Source organism: Haliotis rufescens, unplaced genomic scaffold, assembly GCF_023055435.1.
Source record: "Haliotis rufescens isolate VD_foot unplaced genomic scaffold, xgHalRufe1.0.p SCAF_8, whole genome shotgun sequence".
NCBI lineage: Eukaryota > Metazoa > Mollusca > Gastropoda > Lepetellida > Haliotidae > Haliotis > Haliotis rufescens.
In genome coordinates, this window is record NW_025964372.1 from 48038937 (window position 1) to 48057265 (window position 18329).

The 18329-nt window shown below is 41.2% G+C and overlaps 1 protein-coding gene across 1 annotated transcript; it reads left to right on the forward strand.

Annotated features, from left to right (window-relative positions):
• Nucleotides 1-10297: 10297 nt before the first annotated feature.
• LOC124152727 (ladderlectin-like) lies at nt 10298-17997 on the forward strand. Its single transcript, XM_048389846.1, has 5 exons — nt 10298-10448; nt 11023-11262; nt 14104-14204; nt 15887-15977; nt 17762-17997. Exons 1-5 carry the CDS (start codon nt 10298-10300, stop codon nt 17995-17997), a joined length of 819 nt encoding a protein of 272 aa, XP_048245803.1.
• The last annotated feature ends 332 nt before the right edge of the window (nt 17998-18329 follow it).

Consider the following 18329-nt stretch of genomic DNA (forward strand, 5'->3'; position numbering starts at 1 on the left):
TACCGGCGTTTGGGAGAACGTTATGCACGCAACTGTATTGTGGAGAGGAATCGTTTTGGAGGTGGCTCTGTGATGATTTGGGGTGGGATAACAGCACGGCACAGAACCCCTTTGGTGGTTGTTCAGGGCAATCTCACCGGTGTTGGCTACAGAGATCAGATTCTGAGGCCTGTGGTCATTCCTTTCCTGCAACGTCATGGCCCGGGATTGACATTTCAACAGGACAACGCTCGTCCTCACACGGCTAGGGTCGCAATGGATTTCCTTCACCATAACAATGTCAAGTTATTGCCATGGCCTGCAATTTCTCCAGATCTCTCCCCAATAGAGCATGTGTGGGATGAAATGGAGCGCCGTCTGCGTCGTCTTCCACATCCTCCAGATAACGTCCCTGACTTGGCACAGGATTTGAGGAGGATATGGCAGGCCATTCCCCAGGCCTTCCATGCCCATTTGGTGGACTCCATGCGTCGCCGATGCACTGCTGTGATTCACGCACAGGGTGGTCATACCCGTTATTGACTTTGTGACTTTGTCGTATGACCCCCTACTCCATTTTGATCTTCTGACGTCATCGTAACAGATGTTGTTCAGGTCCCGTTGACATTTTCTTATGGTCCGATCATTCAGCTGCTACAGCGTCTGCTTCATTTTGTTCTTGCTGTGTTGTATTTCAATCCAGAATATATTTTCTCCGTGCACAGTTTCTTTATGTGGCTAGTATATATGTCGTTGTACCAAACATTTTACAAGTCATATCACTCTCTGAAAAACAACGGAGGTACATAAGACGATACTGTGCCTACTGATGTAATAATAACCTGTTGGAACCTACGCGGTACAATATAAAATGCAACAATATTTAACAATAATTAAAGCTCATTTGTAACGATACTAAAACAAACTTTTCAATGTCGTTGCTGTAAACTGAAAGATTGCTGATGCGATGTTAAACTTGAACATTTTCACTCTACAATGCCAGGTGTCGGAATGATTGAATCTTAACAAAATCTATATAGGTTGCCAAAGTAACTATCCAGAGAAATTTAAGTTCACAAGGTTCAAAGAAAATGTTAATGTGCATAGCAAATACGTCTGCATGTGTTCAAAACTTAAAATACCTTTCTTTTTTTTCAGAAATCCTAATTACATATTGTGCAACATCATTGTTGTCATTATGGGGATTATTGGGATGTCATTATCCGAGGGGGCACGGGTGGCCCAGTCGTCTAAGGAGCCGCGATTCGCTGTGCAGAGTTGCGTCCCTTGGGCACGCCAGAAACCTATGATTGTGGGTTCGAATCCCGGTTCGCCCCGATTATGTTTCTAGGTTTGTCAGCACCATACCCGTGCTCGTGGGTTTCACCGAAGTGGTAAACGTCTGAGACCTGCATCACTTCGGGCTTTCCTCCCACATTAAGCTGACACGCCGTGATATAACTGGAATACTGTTAAAAGCGGCGTAAAACCCAACTCACTCACTCACTCACTCATTATCCGAAAAAGCAAAACCCTATCATCTGTGGTTGTTGTCAATCCCCTGGTCACCAGTGTATTGCTTTAAGGTGTAATTAGTGGTATTCACCCTCTGTCCCCGTCTATAATGTGTGTGTTCGGACGATGGCGTCTGGAATATAGCAATCAGTAGTTCCCATTTGACGTTTTCTCTTCTTTGGGATAATTATTTAATCAATGATTGGGTTATTAATTTAGATTTTATCATTGACGTGTAGAATATCCTACTGCTGTCGGGTGCGATTTTGAACAGATAAGAGGCACAGCGCAATACCAATGGATATTAAGTCAACAAACCTACAGATTACGGATTGAGCATCATAAGTGTGTGTCAGGTTTGTTAATGCATGATTATTTTTTTCTGGATAATTTGTTTCTTCTACAAGCGGTATACATTTCAACATTAAAATATGTGAATCGTAACAAATAAAACGCTGCGTGTAAATACGTTTGACGTGGTAACAGATTTCAACGCCATTTCACACGGAAACATGGATTAATTCAAACGATAGTGGCACATCACACATGGAATTGAAAGCATTAAAAGTGTGTTTCGTATAATCGATGGTACAGTACCATTATGGTATTTAAAAAAAAATATTTGTCGATTTCTGTCAATATTCAAGGCTTCTATTTCAGTTCAGTTGCTTTACCACTTAGTCTATATATACTGACATAAATAATTCTTGTGACATCACTCTATTGTTCCAACCGTCTATTATTTCCGACGAACAATTTTGGCAAAACATGTGTGGCTGAAACCCCATACCAACATGACGTAAATGCCGGTACGACCCCATTACTTCATTATTTCATTATGTTGCTGCCTATTTGTTACTGAAGAAGAAGATGCTTATTTCTCATGAATCACCGTGGTGATATAGAGAAATTAACAAGCGAGGCATATATACAACTAAATGAGACAATAGTTAGTGGAGCATACGCAGTCCACATTTTACATACTGGGCTAGTCGTAAGAGAAGAGGTTTATGAAAACAAGTCATAAGTGAAACCAATTTTTCAGTTTTGAATATTTACAATATAATGGGAGATATTTATTTCTTAAATTGTCTCATTCATGGCATTCTAGTATAAAATGAAATTCATCACCAATTTAAATTTTACAGAGAGTACAAAGTCTATGTTCCCTATTGAGGTTATGCCATCTACCAGGTTCAATTGGGAGTCGTTGGTTGGTGGGTCTGATTATTGTAAGTCAAATGCTTAAATTATGAGGTAAATAATATAAACATTTAGAGCATATCTTCGTACAAATTATAATGGCGTCCTTTTGAGGAATTAACTTTACTTCTCCTACAACTTTGTAAAAATTGATCTATGAGGACAATTCCATTGTACACTGGGAAATTGCTGAGACAGTCAAATGTGATTCAGACCTGTACTTTGTAAAATACGTTGGATTTCATTTACAAGTGGGAACGTCAACTCTGAGTTGTCAATTCGGAGTTTCAACATAAGTCTGAGTGTACATTATACCTGATAATTTGGTTTCTGATAGAACTAATTTACACCAATATGATACCATTCTTAACTTAACATGGATGTTTAATGGGTATCTCCCTAATCGCCATGGAATCAGGGGTGGTTTGCTCAACCTTCAAAATATACTTACAATATCTTGAACCCTGGGCCTACCCGACCTAGGTCGATACTGGACGGAGTTGGTCTGTTGAAAGCGTACCCAGAGGTTGGAAACTGCCTTTTGGGATACGCCAAGACGTCTGGCAACATACCGTTGTGATCTGCCATCTTGTAGCAGTGCCAAGGCTTGATGTCGTTGCTCAATACGGAGACTTCTCCCTGTACCCATGCTTGCATCAAAGAAGAATTTCTCCACTAACTCAGAGGAGCCAAATGCAATCCTTATAAAGATGAATTGCACGAGTAACCCGCGTCAAATTGCTGCTAAAACACGTGCATTATCGTGCATGTGAACAGCTGCGTTTTGGTGCGAAGTTTTGTTTAAAAATTTGCGACATTTCACTGGGTTTTATCAATTAATGAACTCAAAACTCTAATCTTTTCACCGTTACAGATTTGGTTTTACGCCACATCAGTTCATGTGTAAACAGTACCTGTACAAAGTTTAGAATATTTGGCATTATCTGGTTTGGAACAGTTGAGTATAGTGAGTGGCTACATTTACGCTGGTGAGTCTCAACTTTTGATGGGTAGTATTTTTTTATATAATGTAGAATTACGGTTTACTTAAAAAATGGCATGATTACGTTGAACAATGGTTACAATGCCAGCATAAATGATTGGAGAGAATTAGAATGGACTTGTCACTATGGCAACTTACATGTGTATTTTTCTAAAATAATTGCAATAATAGAACTGTGATGATACATTGTTTATTAATGTTTTATTTATGTTACTAGTTTAGGGGATTTTAATACCATTTATATGTACGGTTTATGGAAACATTTTAGCCAATCAAATGCACATAAACCCGAACAAAAAGTGTACATCTAAATGGCGTTGTTGTCAAACACATTAACAGAAATGACTGGGAGTTATACACATTGCCACATATATTGACTGTACAAAACGTCTTGCCAAAGCGACCGCCTCCGTGGTCTAATGGTAGAGCGTCCGCCCGGAGAGCGGAAGGTTCGATCCCCAGCCGCGTCATACCAAAAGACGTTAAAAGATGGTACTTGTGATTGAGAGGCTAAAACAAAGGACTGGTCGGCTCGGAGTCAGTATACTGTGTCTGAGTGGGGTATTCATGTTAAACTGCGGCATGGTATCTCAGTGCACTATAAATCGGCATCAGTCCGGACTAGTACAAGCAGCCACACACACATACACGTGCATGCACGTCGCTGTATAAGTGCAATAATCTTGGACGCGACGTTAAACACTATTTCTCCTCACCTCTTGCCAAAGCATGAATAATTCAAGACGCAACCAAAGCGATAAAACTAATATAAGCGAAAACGTAGAATGTTTTTCTATTTGAATTATCACAATATCATTGCTCTTGTGCGGCTGATATCTACAGATGATAGTTTGCCCTGAATTCCTTCGTTAAGGTGCCTCTTCTTTTGGTACGAGTGAGAGAGGTCACGTCGGTCACGCCGGAAGGTCATATTGTGACTAGGAAAGGTAGTGGGTTTACATGATGATATTAATACAAGGTCGATAACGACCTGTCAACAACGGACGGTAACCTTACTATTACTTATCACTGCTTTGTCTTTAAAACTAATGTGAAAACAGTAAAAAAAATCAGACTAATCCTTTTCAGAACAGACACCATATGAAGGTCGGACTACAGATCTCCAGCAAACAAACTTAGGCCACTTTCCTAGGGGCACTACTTCTGCCACCTGCATCGTTCCCAGCAAGATTTACATCAAGCCTTTAGTCTCTGACAATTGGTTGCATGATTAGATGAAGCTTACAATAAGCAGATCTGTTAGTTACAGGCATAAGAATAACTTTGAATGACACAGGCTTAAATATCCTCTCAGGGGGACAATTATTGTACGCTACTTCAACTCCCATCCGGGGGCACGGGTGGCCCAGTCGTCTAAGGCGCCGCGATTCGCTGTGCAGAGTTGCGTCCCTTGGCCACGCCAGAAACCTATGATTGTGGGTTCGAATCCCGGTTCGCTCCGATTATGTTTCTACGTTTGTCAGCACCATACCCGTGCTCGTGGGTTTCACCGAAGTGGTAAACGTCTGAGACCTGCATCACTTCGGGCTTTCCTCCCACATTAAGCTGACACGCCGTGATGTAACTGGAATACTGTTAAAAGCGGCGTTAAGCCCAACTCACTCACTCACTCACTCAACTCCCATCCGAGGGTTCTTCTGAAAGGAAGCGTGATGGCAGTGATACACGAGCCGTATGTACGGAACTGTAAGCTGTACGTCCGGAACAACAGCTCTCAAATTTATATCCGGAACAATTAGGTTTATATCCGGAACTTCTAACTTTATATATGAGGATCTATGTTAGACGTTTGTACATGTTTTGCTGACGTTAGCAATTTAATTCCACAACATCAACAAATGTGGTTATGCTTCCGTAGATATTCCATGCTGTGTCCAATCACCATGGATCACTGTTTCGCTCTGTCGTCACTGACCTTATGGCGAATAGATTTTATGATACAATGTGCGTCGTAATCTAATTGGTTGAAAATATTCTCAAATGGGATTCGAACCTCGGAGATCTAACGGACTTTTCAATGCGTATGAATACTTTTCTTGATGTGTTTTTCTAAATCACATATTTGAAAAGCAAACAAACACGTGCAATTTTACTGCAATATCGAGGATGTTAGATTTCAGTGGGACTACTCACTGTATATAAATATATCTGTGGATAAATATCTCTGTTCTCAATCAGATTTTAAAGAACAACCTGTGACATTCGGTTTGGCAAAATGAATACCGCGTTTATTAGATATTAAGTTTGTTCAATATTTATCATATCAACTTCGATTTTTTTTTGCTTACCAGGTCGGTTGAGTTATCATGACGTCGTCACATTCCAGGGAGCCATCAGAGTGACGTCATGTCTGTCTCACAACTTTGAGAGTACACGTAGAAATCTACTTTTGTATTTTGCAATGTCGACAACTATGTGTTTTCAGATTTGAGTAGTGATGCCCGTACACGTTAACATGTCCTGCAACGTCTTCAGTTCGAAATGAAACTATCCGAAATCAAATATTCAATATATCCCCAAACTCTGAAAACACTTAATGTTTATCTCCTTAATGAGTGTTCTTAGCAAGTGTTCCCTCCCTGCTTCCCAGGGGCGGTCGGGTAGCCTAGTGGTTAAAGCGTTCGCTCGTCACGCCGAAGACCCGGGTTCGATTCCCGACATGGGTACAATGTATGAAGCCGTGATATTGTTGGATTATTGCTTAAAGCGGCGTAAAACCATACTCACTCACTCCCTGCTTCCCAATGACAAAGCATTGACATTCTCGAAACCTGAAAAAAAAGCCCGGAAAAAAGCATACACTTGAAAATTGGATTTTACCAAACAATTGCAAACGTTACTATTACTAGGCTGAACACAGTCGCCGAAATACTTCAGACTTAATGTTCAAAACACAACTAATGATACCCGTATCAAACGCATCACCACCCAATAACCATTTGGTGCTTGTTTTCAGTCACCATCAAACATGTGTGTTTACTTTCTTTTGCCAGGCAATGTACAGCTTGTATGTGTGAGTAAGGTAACATCTTTTTGAAATGATGAATGTGGTTTAAAGTAATAAACCTCCTCGGTTCCATTGGTGTGTGAGTGAGTGAGTGAGTGAGTGAGTGAGTATGGTTTTACGCCGCTGTTAGGAATATTCCAGCAATATCACGGTGGGGGACACCAGAAATGGGCTTCACACATTGTACCCATGTGGGGAATCGAACCCGGGTCATCGGCGTGACGAGCGAACGTTTTAACCACTTGGCTACCTGACCGTCCCCGCATTGTTGTGAGGAGAAGAAATAATAAATAGTATTTACAAACCACACGGGTCAAAAACCCAAGCTGACCTCCCACACAATACTCCATACGGGGGAAGTAAGACGTTCGTTTATGTTTAGTGGCAAATGTGGACATAATTTGAGGAACAGGAATCACCTCCCTGAAATGGGGCATTTTGATGATGGATACGGATCTTCACAGCGAGATATCCTTACACAATGTCAACATGACATACTTGTGACGCCTACTCAAACACGAGGACAAGGTCTTTGTTGCAGTACATGACTCAGGTTTAAAGCTGCTTTGAGTTATTTTGCAGTATTTCAGTTGCATCACTGCAACTTGATGTTGGAGGAAAGATCAAAGTGAGGCAGGACTTTTATCCCTTTACCACTAGGAGTGAGTGAGTTGGGTTTAACGCTGCTTTTAACATTATTCCAGTTATATCGCGGCGTGTCAGCCTAATGTGGGAGGAAAGCCTGAAGTGATGCAGGTCTCAGACAGTTTACCACTTCGGTGAAACCCACGAGCACGGATATGGTGCTGACAAACCTAGAAACATAATCGGGGCGAATCGGGATTCGAACCCACAATCATAACTAACAACTCAAGTACACGTGTGGTGATGACAACACAATCACAATAAGGCCGAAACTGGGATTCAACCCATGGTCATAGGATCCTGGCACAAATAAGGACTGCAACTCTTCACGGATAATTGCAGTCCCTTAGACGCCGTATCGCGCCCAGTTGTCTCCTGGCTTATTGGGGGCGCAATTGGACCAGTCTTCTAAGGCGCATCAATTCGCCAGAAATTTATGATTGTGGGTTCGAATCCCGGTTCGCCCGGTTACGTTTCTTGGTTTGTCAGCACCATCCCGTGGGGTTTCAGGTTCCGTGTATACGAACTTGTACGACGAGAGTTGGATTTAGGAGCAGATCAATCGTAGAACAGTGGTTACAATTAATGAATTGCCTCGAGTACAATTCCTCTATCGCTGTGATTCTTTTTGAAGCATGTTGTTGCTAGGCAGTATGTTCATGGCTTACATGCTATGTTTGCCAGTACTATTCAAAGCGGCGTTAAACCCAAATACCTCACTCACTTCGAGCATATTGTAAAATGGAAGGTGTTAGTGTGCTTCAATTTGGCTAAATAAAACTTTGTTGAATGGAATTGAAAACACGGATCCAAGGCAGCGTATTTTTAAATTTAATATTGTAAAATATATAAAGGATATCTGCCACATTCATGATATAACCATGATATGTATATTTGTTTTTACAAATTTCTTACATGCTTTTAAGTGTACTCTTTCTATTTGTTCAAAATTGTTCATATTTTGATAATTTGCCCTCAGTCTCTAAATACAGTTACCTTTGTTTATCCATATTTACCGTTAATTTCCATTGTTCACGATAATTGTTTGTTTTCTTAATTTTGTTTCTGTAGACCACACATAACTGAAATTGACACAATATCATCTGCAAATATTACAGGACATAAATGAACCATATCCGGGTGTACTTTTAATCATTCGTGCAGTTATTTTTAATTTGAGTTGCTAGTTCATTTATAAATAATGAAAATGAAAAGGGACTATAAAAAACAATCTTGTCTTATATCCGGCCTGTATATCAAAGGTTTCTGAACAATCATGATTATTCCTTACATACCCTTGAATATTCTCATAGATGTTACTGAATAGATTATTAATTTTATAAATTGGATCATAAGTGTTTAAAATGGCCCATAGCCTTTTTCTTTGTACAGTGTCAGTTCTTTTGCAAAGTCTACACATATTGGAAGGAATATCCCCCTTTTACATTTACGTGTCTTTGCACAATACTGTGCAATATAAACATGTTATCAATTGTTGTGTAACCTTGTCTAAACTAATGGCTGTTAAGACTACACTGAAAATGTTTGTAGTGAGATGTAAATAAATTATTAATACATCCGGGGTGATTGGGACATGAAACTATAAATAATTGTCGACTAAATCCTTTTGAACCTCTTAAACAAGGGGTACACGATCAGAACACAGGGAACCTACAAATGGCACAGTCTATGACGGACCTTTGACCCCCCGGTATACTTCCGGTAAACAAAGTTAAATACAAACAAAGTAATAAAGTAACACTTCTGTGACCTCACATGCTCTGTTAGTAATGCATCCTCGACAGTAGTAGCCTGGAAGCCCTCGTGGAAGTCACTTGTCAAGAGAGAAATCTCAAATGCATTGGATAGTATTGTTCCGACTTGATCACATACTTCATGTGGCGCTACAGGGTATTTTGTGAACCCAACGTTATGAAGTAAACAAATGAAATGCAATGGCTTGTATGTTTTCCAATGCGATGTATCTAATACGGGTCCTTGCAGCGACGCAAGCATCTATCACAGCGTCACTTCCTGGTGACACCAAACCTGCTGGAGGAGTCACAGCTCGCCTTATCCGCCATGCACGCATCAGGTCGTGATGTGGTGTTTGTGTGACGTCTCGCCGCTCCCATTGGTTGTGAACGTTTTGTGACGTTCCGTTCCTGCGTCCAAAGACGTTTATACGTCGATCTGTTTATTGCCATGGTATTTCAGTGCCGATACGTTCAATGTGATCTATAAGTAACATAAAATATTTTATTTTATTTGTGTGCGTGCGTGCGTGTGTGTGTGCGTGCGTGTGCGTGTTTTCCCGAACATTTGTCGTGTTTTATAAGGTAGCCTGTGTACAAAGATGAAAAATAAATTATATGTTTGTTACATTAACCAACTTGATATAATTAAGATAGCCTATTTCTAAAAAAATATGAGGTGTGTGCGTGCGTGCGTGCGTGCGCGTGCGTGTGCGTGCGTGCGTGTGCGTGTTTTCCCGAACATTTGTCGTGTGTTATAAGGTAGCCGGTGTACAAAGATGAAAAATAAATTATATGTTTGTTACATTAACCAACTTGATATAATTAAGATAAACTTATTTCTTAAAAATATGAGGTGTGTGCGTGCGTGCGTGCGTGCGTGCGTGCGTGTGTGTGTGTGCGTGCGTGTGCGTGTTTGTGTGTGTGTTTTCCCTAACGTTTGTCGTGGTAGATAGGGTAACCGGTGTCCAAAGTAGAAAAATAAATAATTATATGTTTGTTACATTAACCAACTTGATATAATTAAGATAAACCTATTTCTTAAAAACATGAGAGGTGTGTGTTGTGTGTGTGTTTTGTGTGTGTGTGTGTGTGTGTGTGTGTGTGTGTTACCAACTTCAGAACAGCTGGCTGAATGAAAGCTGAACTATGAAATGATCAAAGGTCGAAATGGTAATCGCCGTCCTGATAGTGGAGACCTGGGGCAACAGGGACATGTGTAAACGCACTACCACATATAGTCTTCCTCATGACCGACGGACGTCCCAGGAGCTGTCCCTCGGCCCTGAATTCCCTCTACTTCCCTTGAACCTGTATAAAAGTCAGGACTTCCTACAATGTTGACATTCCGTAGCCTCTTTACTCACTCACCATGGCGTTACATTCAGCCGCTCTGTTTCGAGTAGTAGCCGTTGTATTGCTGATGGAGGCGATCTCCAGCATGGCTGTCATCAGTACGAACAGACAGAACCGCACTGATAATTTAACATTGCCAAGGCTCAACGACAAGTTTGGAAATGGAAACAATGGTAATACTCCTTCTGCACAAGTTGTCAATAATAACTGCACGGTACTACCAGTATATGTTGGACACAGAACTACTGATACTTTGGATGCACAGATGCCGGTGAGGTATGAAAACTCTTTTGAAACTAACGGCTGTTCTTCTGTTCCTAATTACCTTGGCGAGGAAGATGGACCCTTACCAACAACGACATCTACGTACCGACCGAGTTCATCAGCTTCATCGGGTCTGAAAGTTCCTGATGGTCAGACAAATTTGCAGAATATTCCTCCGAAAAATATATCCGAAGACAATACGAAATTGGAACCCAGGTCCAGTGATATTAACACAAAACAAACAGACTGGACACGTAAAAGTGTGTATCCTACAGCCCGTTCGGACTCAGAAACCTTTGTTGTAGAGGAGTTGAAGAAAAAAGTTGAATTCCTCAACAAGCGAGCTGACAGACTTTCCGTGCATCTTAATGAAATGGAACAAACGATGTCTAGGCAAATCGACACAACAGGTGCCCGCCAAGTACAGACGTTGATAGACCTGAAGGATATTCAGGAGCAGCTGCAACCTCTTGGAGACACCTACCGAAGTTCGATACTGTTTGATTCCAGAAACGGTAAGATTGATCAGCAAGCCAAGATGAGAGTCTAAACCAATGTTTATTTGTCCCCATAATAACATAATGTCCCTCCCACAACAAAGTGATAACTTGATTGCTTGATTTGTTGGTTGATTTAAGAAAAAGGACCATATGTATACTTTTCTAAGAATAGGAGGTTTTATATACGGTTTAAATATATTTGTATTTCATAAATGAAATCCGTGTCGATAAACAAGCGAAAACATGATTTTTATATACTACTCAAAATATGTTAAAGAACACCCAATTCTTTTTACAAATGACTATAGTTAATGTATCATGCCTAGACAGCTTAAATATAGTCATATGAAAAAAATCGTGTGTTCATATGAGTAGTATATATACCGCTCCGGGAAAATATTTCAGCTGTTTAATTAATGAACACATGTTAATGTTAAAGAAAATGTACAATACGTCAAATATATCTGTAACTGTTAGCGTGTTGAGGTTAAAGGAATGTAGAATTACAATTTCAATATTTTATCCAAAATTGATTTACATTATGATCACTATTCGAATCTTTTGCATTGTACAATACATTCGTCATATGCCTGTTGTGTCACTAATGTCACAATATCAAAACACCCCATGCTTGTGGTAAGAGGCTCGCTGACTTGTTTGACGCTTGTCGTATTCCAACTGCTTCGGACCCGTGAAGATTCCGGGGTAAATAGGTCTTCAGCAACCCATGCTTGCCGTAAAAGATGACTATGCTTGTCGTAAAAGGCGACTAACGGGATCGGGTGGTCTGGCTTGCTGACTTGATGCATATCATCGATCCCAATTGCGTGGATCGGTGCTCATGATATCAATCACTGGATTGTCTGGACCAGACTCGATTATTTACAGACCGCCGTCATATAGCTGGAATATTGCTGAGTGCGACGTTAAACAACCAACCAACCAACCCAACTGCGTGGATCGATGCTCATGACATCAATCACTGGATTGTCTGGTCCAGACTCGATTATTTACAGACCGCCGTCATAACGCTGGAATAGTGCGGTGTTTAACAAGAAACAAAACATCACTGCGAAAACAAACATTTCTGAAGCAAGTTAGTTCGCTAGTACCAATAGTAGAGAGTATTGATCACTTACTCTACTTTTGACATATATACTAAAGAATTAAACGTCAGTTTGGATGGGTTCATTGAAGTGTGAACGATTTAAAAGCGCTGGTTAAACTGTGTGAACCTCCGAGCTTGCGAAAGTTTAACCAGCGTTTTTAAATCGTTCACACTTCAATGAACCCATCCAAACTGACGTTCAATTCGTTACGATATAATTTCATACCTTGTAGTTTACCTGCTTCGGCGAATAATATCGTAACAATGTTTTGCTTGAATTTGAAGTCCTCTGGTTTCGCCGAAGAACATTACAACAATGTTATTTTGTCGGTATTTGCCGGCTCGGTCACACACGTTTCCCCACTCATACTCAGTAACGCAAAGAAAAATAGTTCTTTGAATATATACAAACATAATCTAGCTATATGCCAGCAATAATAAAATTTTCATTCTCTGAACAAATTTACAAACAATATTTGGGATAAATCAAATCTTAAAAAATAGGTTACAGGAAGGTGAACAAAAATATAAACATGACCTCGATGCACCGAGGCGAGGTCAACCTTCAAGCGCGGTTTATATATGACGTCACATGTGTTTGTAAAGAGGTTCGAGTCGAACGGGAGCATGAGGATGAAATTTATAGTTACTGCTGTTGAAAACGACGTTGATGGAAAACACCCCGACGCGTGAACCCTCTCATGGCACTAGCAAATTGGGAATATCACCGATTTATGAATGTGTTGCTTGTGTTTGGATGATCGCAAAACAATTCGGACCATGCGGAATGGACTGGTGGGGATTGAACTGAGTGCTCTGAAACTTGCGTGTTTTGTGTTAATTTTCAACGTCAGGGTGTGTTATATTTGGAGTTTGGGATTTGTCGCGTGTGCTGTAATACTTTGCTTAGCTGGTGTTTCTTGTCACCTGAGATGGACCTACTTACTGTATGACCAGCTTCATTTCTGTGCCCCCTCACTCCTCATGTGCCGCCGCTTCTCGGCCTAGAATGCACGGAGAAGGTCGGCCAACTCAGAAACCGGAAGAGTAGATTTCTAATTCCGTCTACGGATATTTTCTCGTCTCCGATGACGAATAGGTAAAACAGGCAAGTTTTTTTTATGAGGAGCAGTCGCGTTTGCTCTGTGTCAGCGGCCACATCTGAGCACTGCATTGTTTTCATTGTTGCTAGATTCCTGTCATTTCCGAAAACAAGGCATCAAAGTCAATATCGCTCAATAAATCAGTTTCGTTCACCTCAGTAATTTTACAGAATTAATTTTCTTTACTTGCGTTATTAGTATTAAAAGACAGCCATTCCATATGCAAATCACCGTAAGGACAATCCATTTTGTTTCATGTAGTAGCTAGACGACATGAAACACCAGAACCAAAGCATTTATTTATTCATAAGTCAGATGAAATGTTACATTACCAGGCAGAAATGCTAAATTAATGCATTATATTGCGGATAAATGCAGGGATTATAAATAAAATAGAAAAACGAGTTGATCGTAAATACAGATCGAGAATTCGGGGAAACCTGGGAAGGTAGTTCCGGCAAAAGTTCACATGATCAATTTCACAAACAAATTGTTCACATCGTGTGAACGTGTTTTGTCCATTCACAGGTGTGTGAACTCCAAATATCAGATCACGTTACTACCCATTCAGCATGAAAGAAAAACTGTAAACTTCAAAGTATGAAGTTATATACAATTTTGCTTATGTTTTCTGTTACCAAATAGGCTGTCCTGAGCGATTCACACAATTCCCAGCCAAGGAGAAGTCCACCAAGTCCAACTGCTTCTGGTTCTCCAACTTCGTCGGTTCATGGGCAGAAGCTTATGTAAGTTCAATGAAATACCTTCTTTTACCAACATGAAGTAAACGATGGTCTCATCTAAGCCCATGACGATCGTGTGGCTGATGCTAGGGTGGGACTTCATAAGGGCTGGGGGCAAAAGAAGGGTGGTTATTTGAGGGTGAAAGGTATGGTTTTACGCCGCATTTACCAACATCCCGGCAGTATCACGGTTGGGAGTAACCAGAAATGTTCTTCACACAGTGTTCTCATTATGAAAATAGAACCCGGGCCTTGGGCGAGACCAGCGAACACTTGAACCACTAGGCTTTCCTTCCGTCACGTGACTCTGATCATGGGTAGATTAGAAGCCTCACCCGCATGTCATGTTCGGGACTTTTACCACAGTTGTAACCGTCAAACGTTTCGTCAACTGGGCCTTCTTCCACATATATTAGACATCCTCAAACTGAAAATGTGTTCAAAGTCTCGTTAAGCTCTCGCACTCATCTCCAACAAATACATGAAGTATTCATGTACAAAGGCGCGGGAGTGTCCCATACGGTATTCCATCCGGACTAGCGTCCATTCACTTACTCTGATAAACGATGGACCTCGTTTCATTTATCAGTATTCATATAATTTCCAAATCGGTTTGACTTTTATGCCAAATGCAATCTGTTTTGAAACTAATCGAAACTGTTTATTCTCTGTCATTGATGTTATATTAATAATAATGTTTTTTTTATGGTTTATTAGTGGAGGAGGGCGGTGGGGTAGCCTAGTGGTTAAAGCGTTCGCTCGTCATGCCGAAGACCCGGGTTCGATTCCCGACATGGATGCAAAGTGTGAAGCCTATTTCTGGTATCCCCCGCTGTGATACTGCTGGAATATTGCTAAAAGCGGCGTAAAACATACTCTCTCACTATTAGTAGAGTTGAGATGCGTTTACGTTTCTAAACGTTTCACCCCATCCATGCCAGGCACTCCCCAAAAGGTTACGTTAGGAACGAAAATATGCCTTCCTTAGATATTATTTTGTGTATTTTGATCTAATTTTGATAAATATGTGAATATGTGCAGATTTAAGCGGGGAATCTGTAAATTCACAAATTGCATCTATCGAAAATATGAAGAAAACAGTTATCTGTTCATTGTGGCCAGTTCGAACGCAATGCTCGATTCCTTCCAAACGGCTTATGGCAGGTATGATATTCTGTGTCACGACACAAGGTTTGTGAGAAGGGTCAATAATTCGAAAATATTAAAACGAAAACTCTACATCAGCAACTTTTAATCAAATGCGGATATACCTTTTTAGATCCGGGATAGAATAGGTCTTCAGCAACCCATGCTTGTCCTTTTAAGGCGACTGTGCTTGTCGTAAGAGGCGACAAACGGGATCGGGTTGTCAGGCTCGACTTGGTTGATGCATGTCATCGTATCCCAATTCCGTGGAGCGATGTTCATGATATCAATCACTGGATTAACTGGTCCAGCCTCGATTATTTACAGACCGCTGTCATATAGCTGGAATATTGCTGAGTGCGGCGTAAAACTACAAACAAACAAACATCGAATGCTAATATATATTGGAGTGTCAGTGAGTGAGTGAGTTTATGCTTTACGTCACATCGGCAATATCTCAGCCATATCGTGACGAGTAATGTATATTGGAAAACAATGACCTGGTCTGGTTTATGTAACTGTGTCTTGAATAATTCCAGACTTACTGCCGTATGATGGGATCTAACTTAGCCATGGTAAACAACCGCTATCTCCGTAGATTGGTCACCAATGAAGTGAAGAAAAGACGCGGTGAGTATGAAGTGCATGTCATTTTAGTGTGCGTGAGTGGGTGTTTTTGCAGCTTTGAGGACGAGTTCATATCGTGACGAGGTACACCATGATTTCACCCACTGAACAAGATGGCAACCGAACCAAGAATTTCCACAAGATAAAAGCCGTGTTTCTGTGAGCGTCATCCTTGAGTCACATAACCTTCTTTTCCAAATATTTGTTTCACGTCCAATATTCCCCGAGACAAAAATATTGGAAGTGCAAGCATCATACCCGTACCACTGGGTTTCACACAAACGTCAAGACGAGAACCTGTTCGGCTTTTCATCGAACGGGCGGTGGGGTCGCCTAGTGGTTAAAGCGTTCGCTCGTCACGCCGAAGACCCGGGTTCGATTCCAACATGGGTACAATGTGTGAAGTCCATTTCTGGAGTCCCCCGTCGTGATATTGCTGGAGTATTGCTAAAAGCGGCGTAAAACTATACTCACTCACTCGTCATCCAGCATGATGCTTGCAGGAGTGAATGAGCGATTGTTTTCTAACGCCGCATCAGCAACTATGCGACTTCTCGCTGACATCACGTGATATTCTGAGCGAGTGAGTGAATGAGTGAGTTAGTTGGGTTTAACGCCGCTTTTAACAGTATTCCAGTTACATCGCGGCGTGTCAGCTTAATGTTGGAGGAAAGCCCGAAGTGATGCACGTCTCAGACGTTTACCACTTCGGTGAAACCCACGAGCACGGGTATGGTGCTGACAAACCTTGAAACATAATCGGGGCGAACCGGGATTCGAACCCACAATCATAGGTTTCTGGCGTGCCAAAGGGACGCAACTCTGCACAGCGAATCGCGGCGCCACCCTTGCCCCCCAATTCCTCACATGGTCTATGTCTGGCGTCCCGGCCGTGATTTTGCTGAAATATTGCTAAAAGCGGCGTAAAACCATACTCACTCATTCTTTCGTCATCACTTCCCCACTGAGAACCCAAGAAAGAATAGATCCCAAGTTACCCCAAAGTCGGAAGTAACTGTTTGACAGGAGAAATATATTCCTACCTGCTCGGCTATCTAGGAACCTTCAGGACGCATTACTGATTTTAGATCACAGCCAGTGTAGATTTGCTTAGTCAAGGAAATGCTTTACTGCAAATCCCGACTGCATAGCGTCGTGTTGCCATGTATGGTTATAAGCTTGCTTGTTTACGATTTTTTACAACGTGAGTTTGATTAAGGAGAGGATGAATCGTAGAACAGTGCTTTCAGTTCCCTCTAGCAAAATTGCGCTGTATCTATCGCTGTATGTTTTTAAGCATGTTGTTGCTAGGCAGCTGGTTTAGGCAGTATTTCCATGATTTACATTCTGGGTTTGTCAGCAACCTGCTCGTGGGTTTCACCAAAGTGGTAAACGTCTGAGACCTGCATCACTTTGGACTTCCCTCCTCATTAAGCTGACGCGCCGTGATATGATCCGTATAGTTTTCAAACGCGCATTAAACCCAAACCAGTGACTAACTCTGGCTTGAAGGGCGCGAAAGTATTTCACACAATGCCAGTAACCAATGCTTGTCTTAAGAAGCGACTAAACGTATCGTGTGCCAAGTTGGATGACTTGGTTGCAGTGATTGCGTGTCATAGAACCCCACCTCGTGGGACATTGACCATAGCAGCAACAATTGTTACTTTTTTGTCAAGACTCGATTATTTACAGGCCGTCGTAATATTGCTAGATAATTGCTGACTGCGATGTAAAACAAACAAACAAATCAACAATCTTCATAATTCGCATTCGTCTTTTAACAGGGAAGTTTTACTTCCTGGGCGGGACGGATCTTCCCAAAGAAGGAGCATGGCGCTGGTTTTCGGCCAGGAAACATTTCTTTCATCGTATGTGGAAGAAGAGGGAACCAAACAATGCTGCGGGGGCTGAACACTGCCTGGCTATCAGCCGGAAGAACAAGTGGGTCGACATCAAGTGCGACAGGAGAATCAACTTCATCTGTCAGATAAACCTCAGCTCGGCAGACCAGGGGAGATAACCGTGTATTCAGCATGCAAGAGAGTATTGAATGGTCGGATTCGCTCGTCTACGAAACAAGATAACATAATATTATGATATCGTCATTTTATTCGTTAACTTGATCGAATGAAACTTGGATGTAACAACGATATACGTCCCTGCGTGCCTGTCCAGATAAGGCTAATTGGAACATTTGACTTATAACCGGAGCTACGGCTCCAAAGATAAAAAAAAAAAAATAGTCTACGTTTACGCTTTTAAAATATGTGTATATCTGATAAGATGTTACATTTCCGAAAATATCATTGTTTCATTCTCTCATGATGGAACACGTTGAAAGTGTTCGCCAAA

Coding starts and splice junctions, on each gene's coding strand:
- LOC124152727 (XM_048389846.1), top strand. CDS start 10,298: ATGGTAATCGCCGTCCTGATAGTGGAGACCTGGGGCAACAGGGACATG. Junction 10,449..11,022: donor TCCCTTGAACCTGTATAAAA/GTCAGGACTTCC, acceptor TGTATCCTACAG/CCCGTTCGGACTCAGAAACC. Junction 11,263..14,103: donor ACTGTTTGATTCCAGAAACG/GTAAGATTGATC, acceptor GTTACCAAATAG/GCTGTCCTGAGCGATTCACA.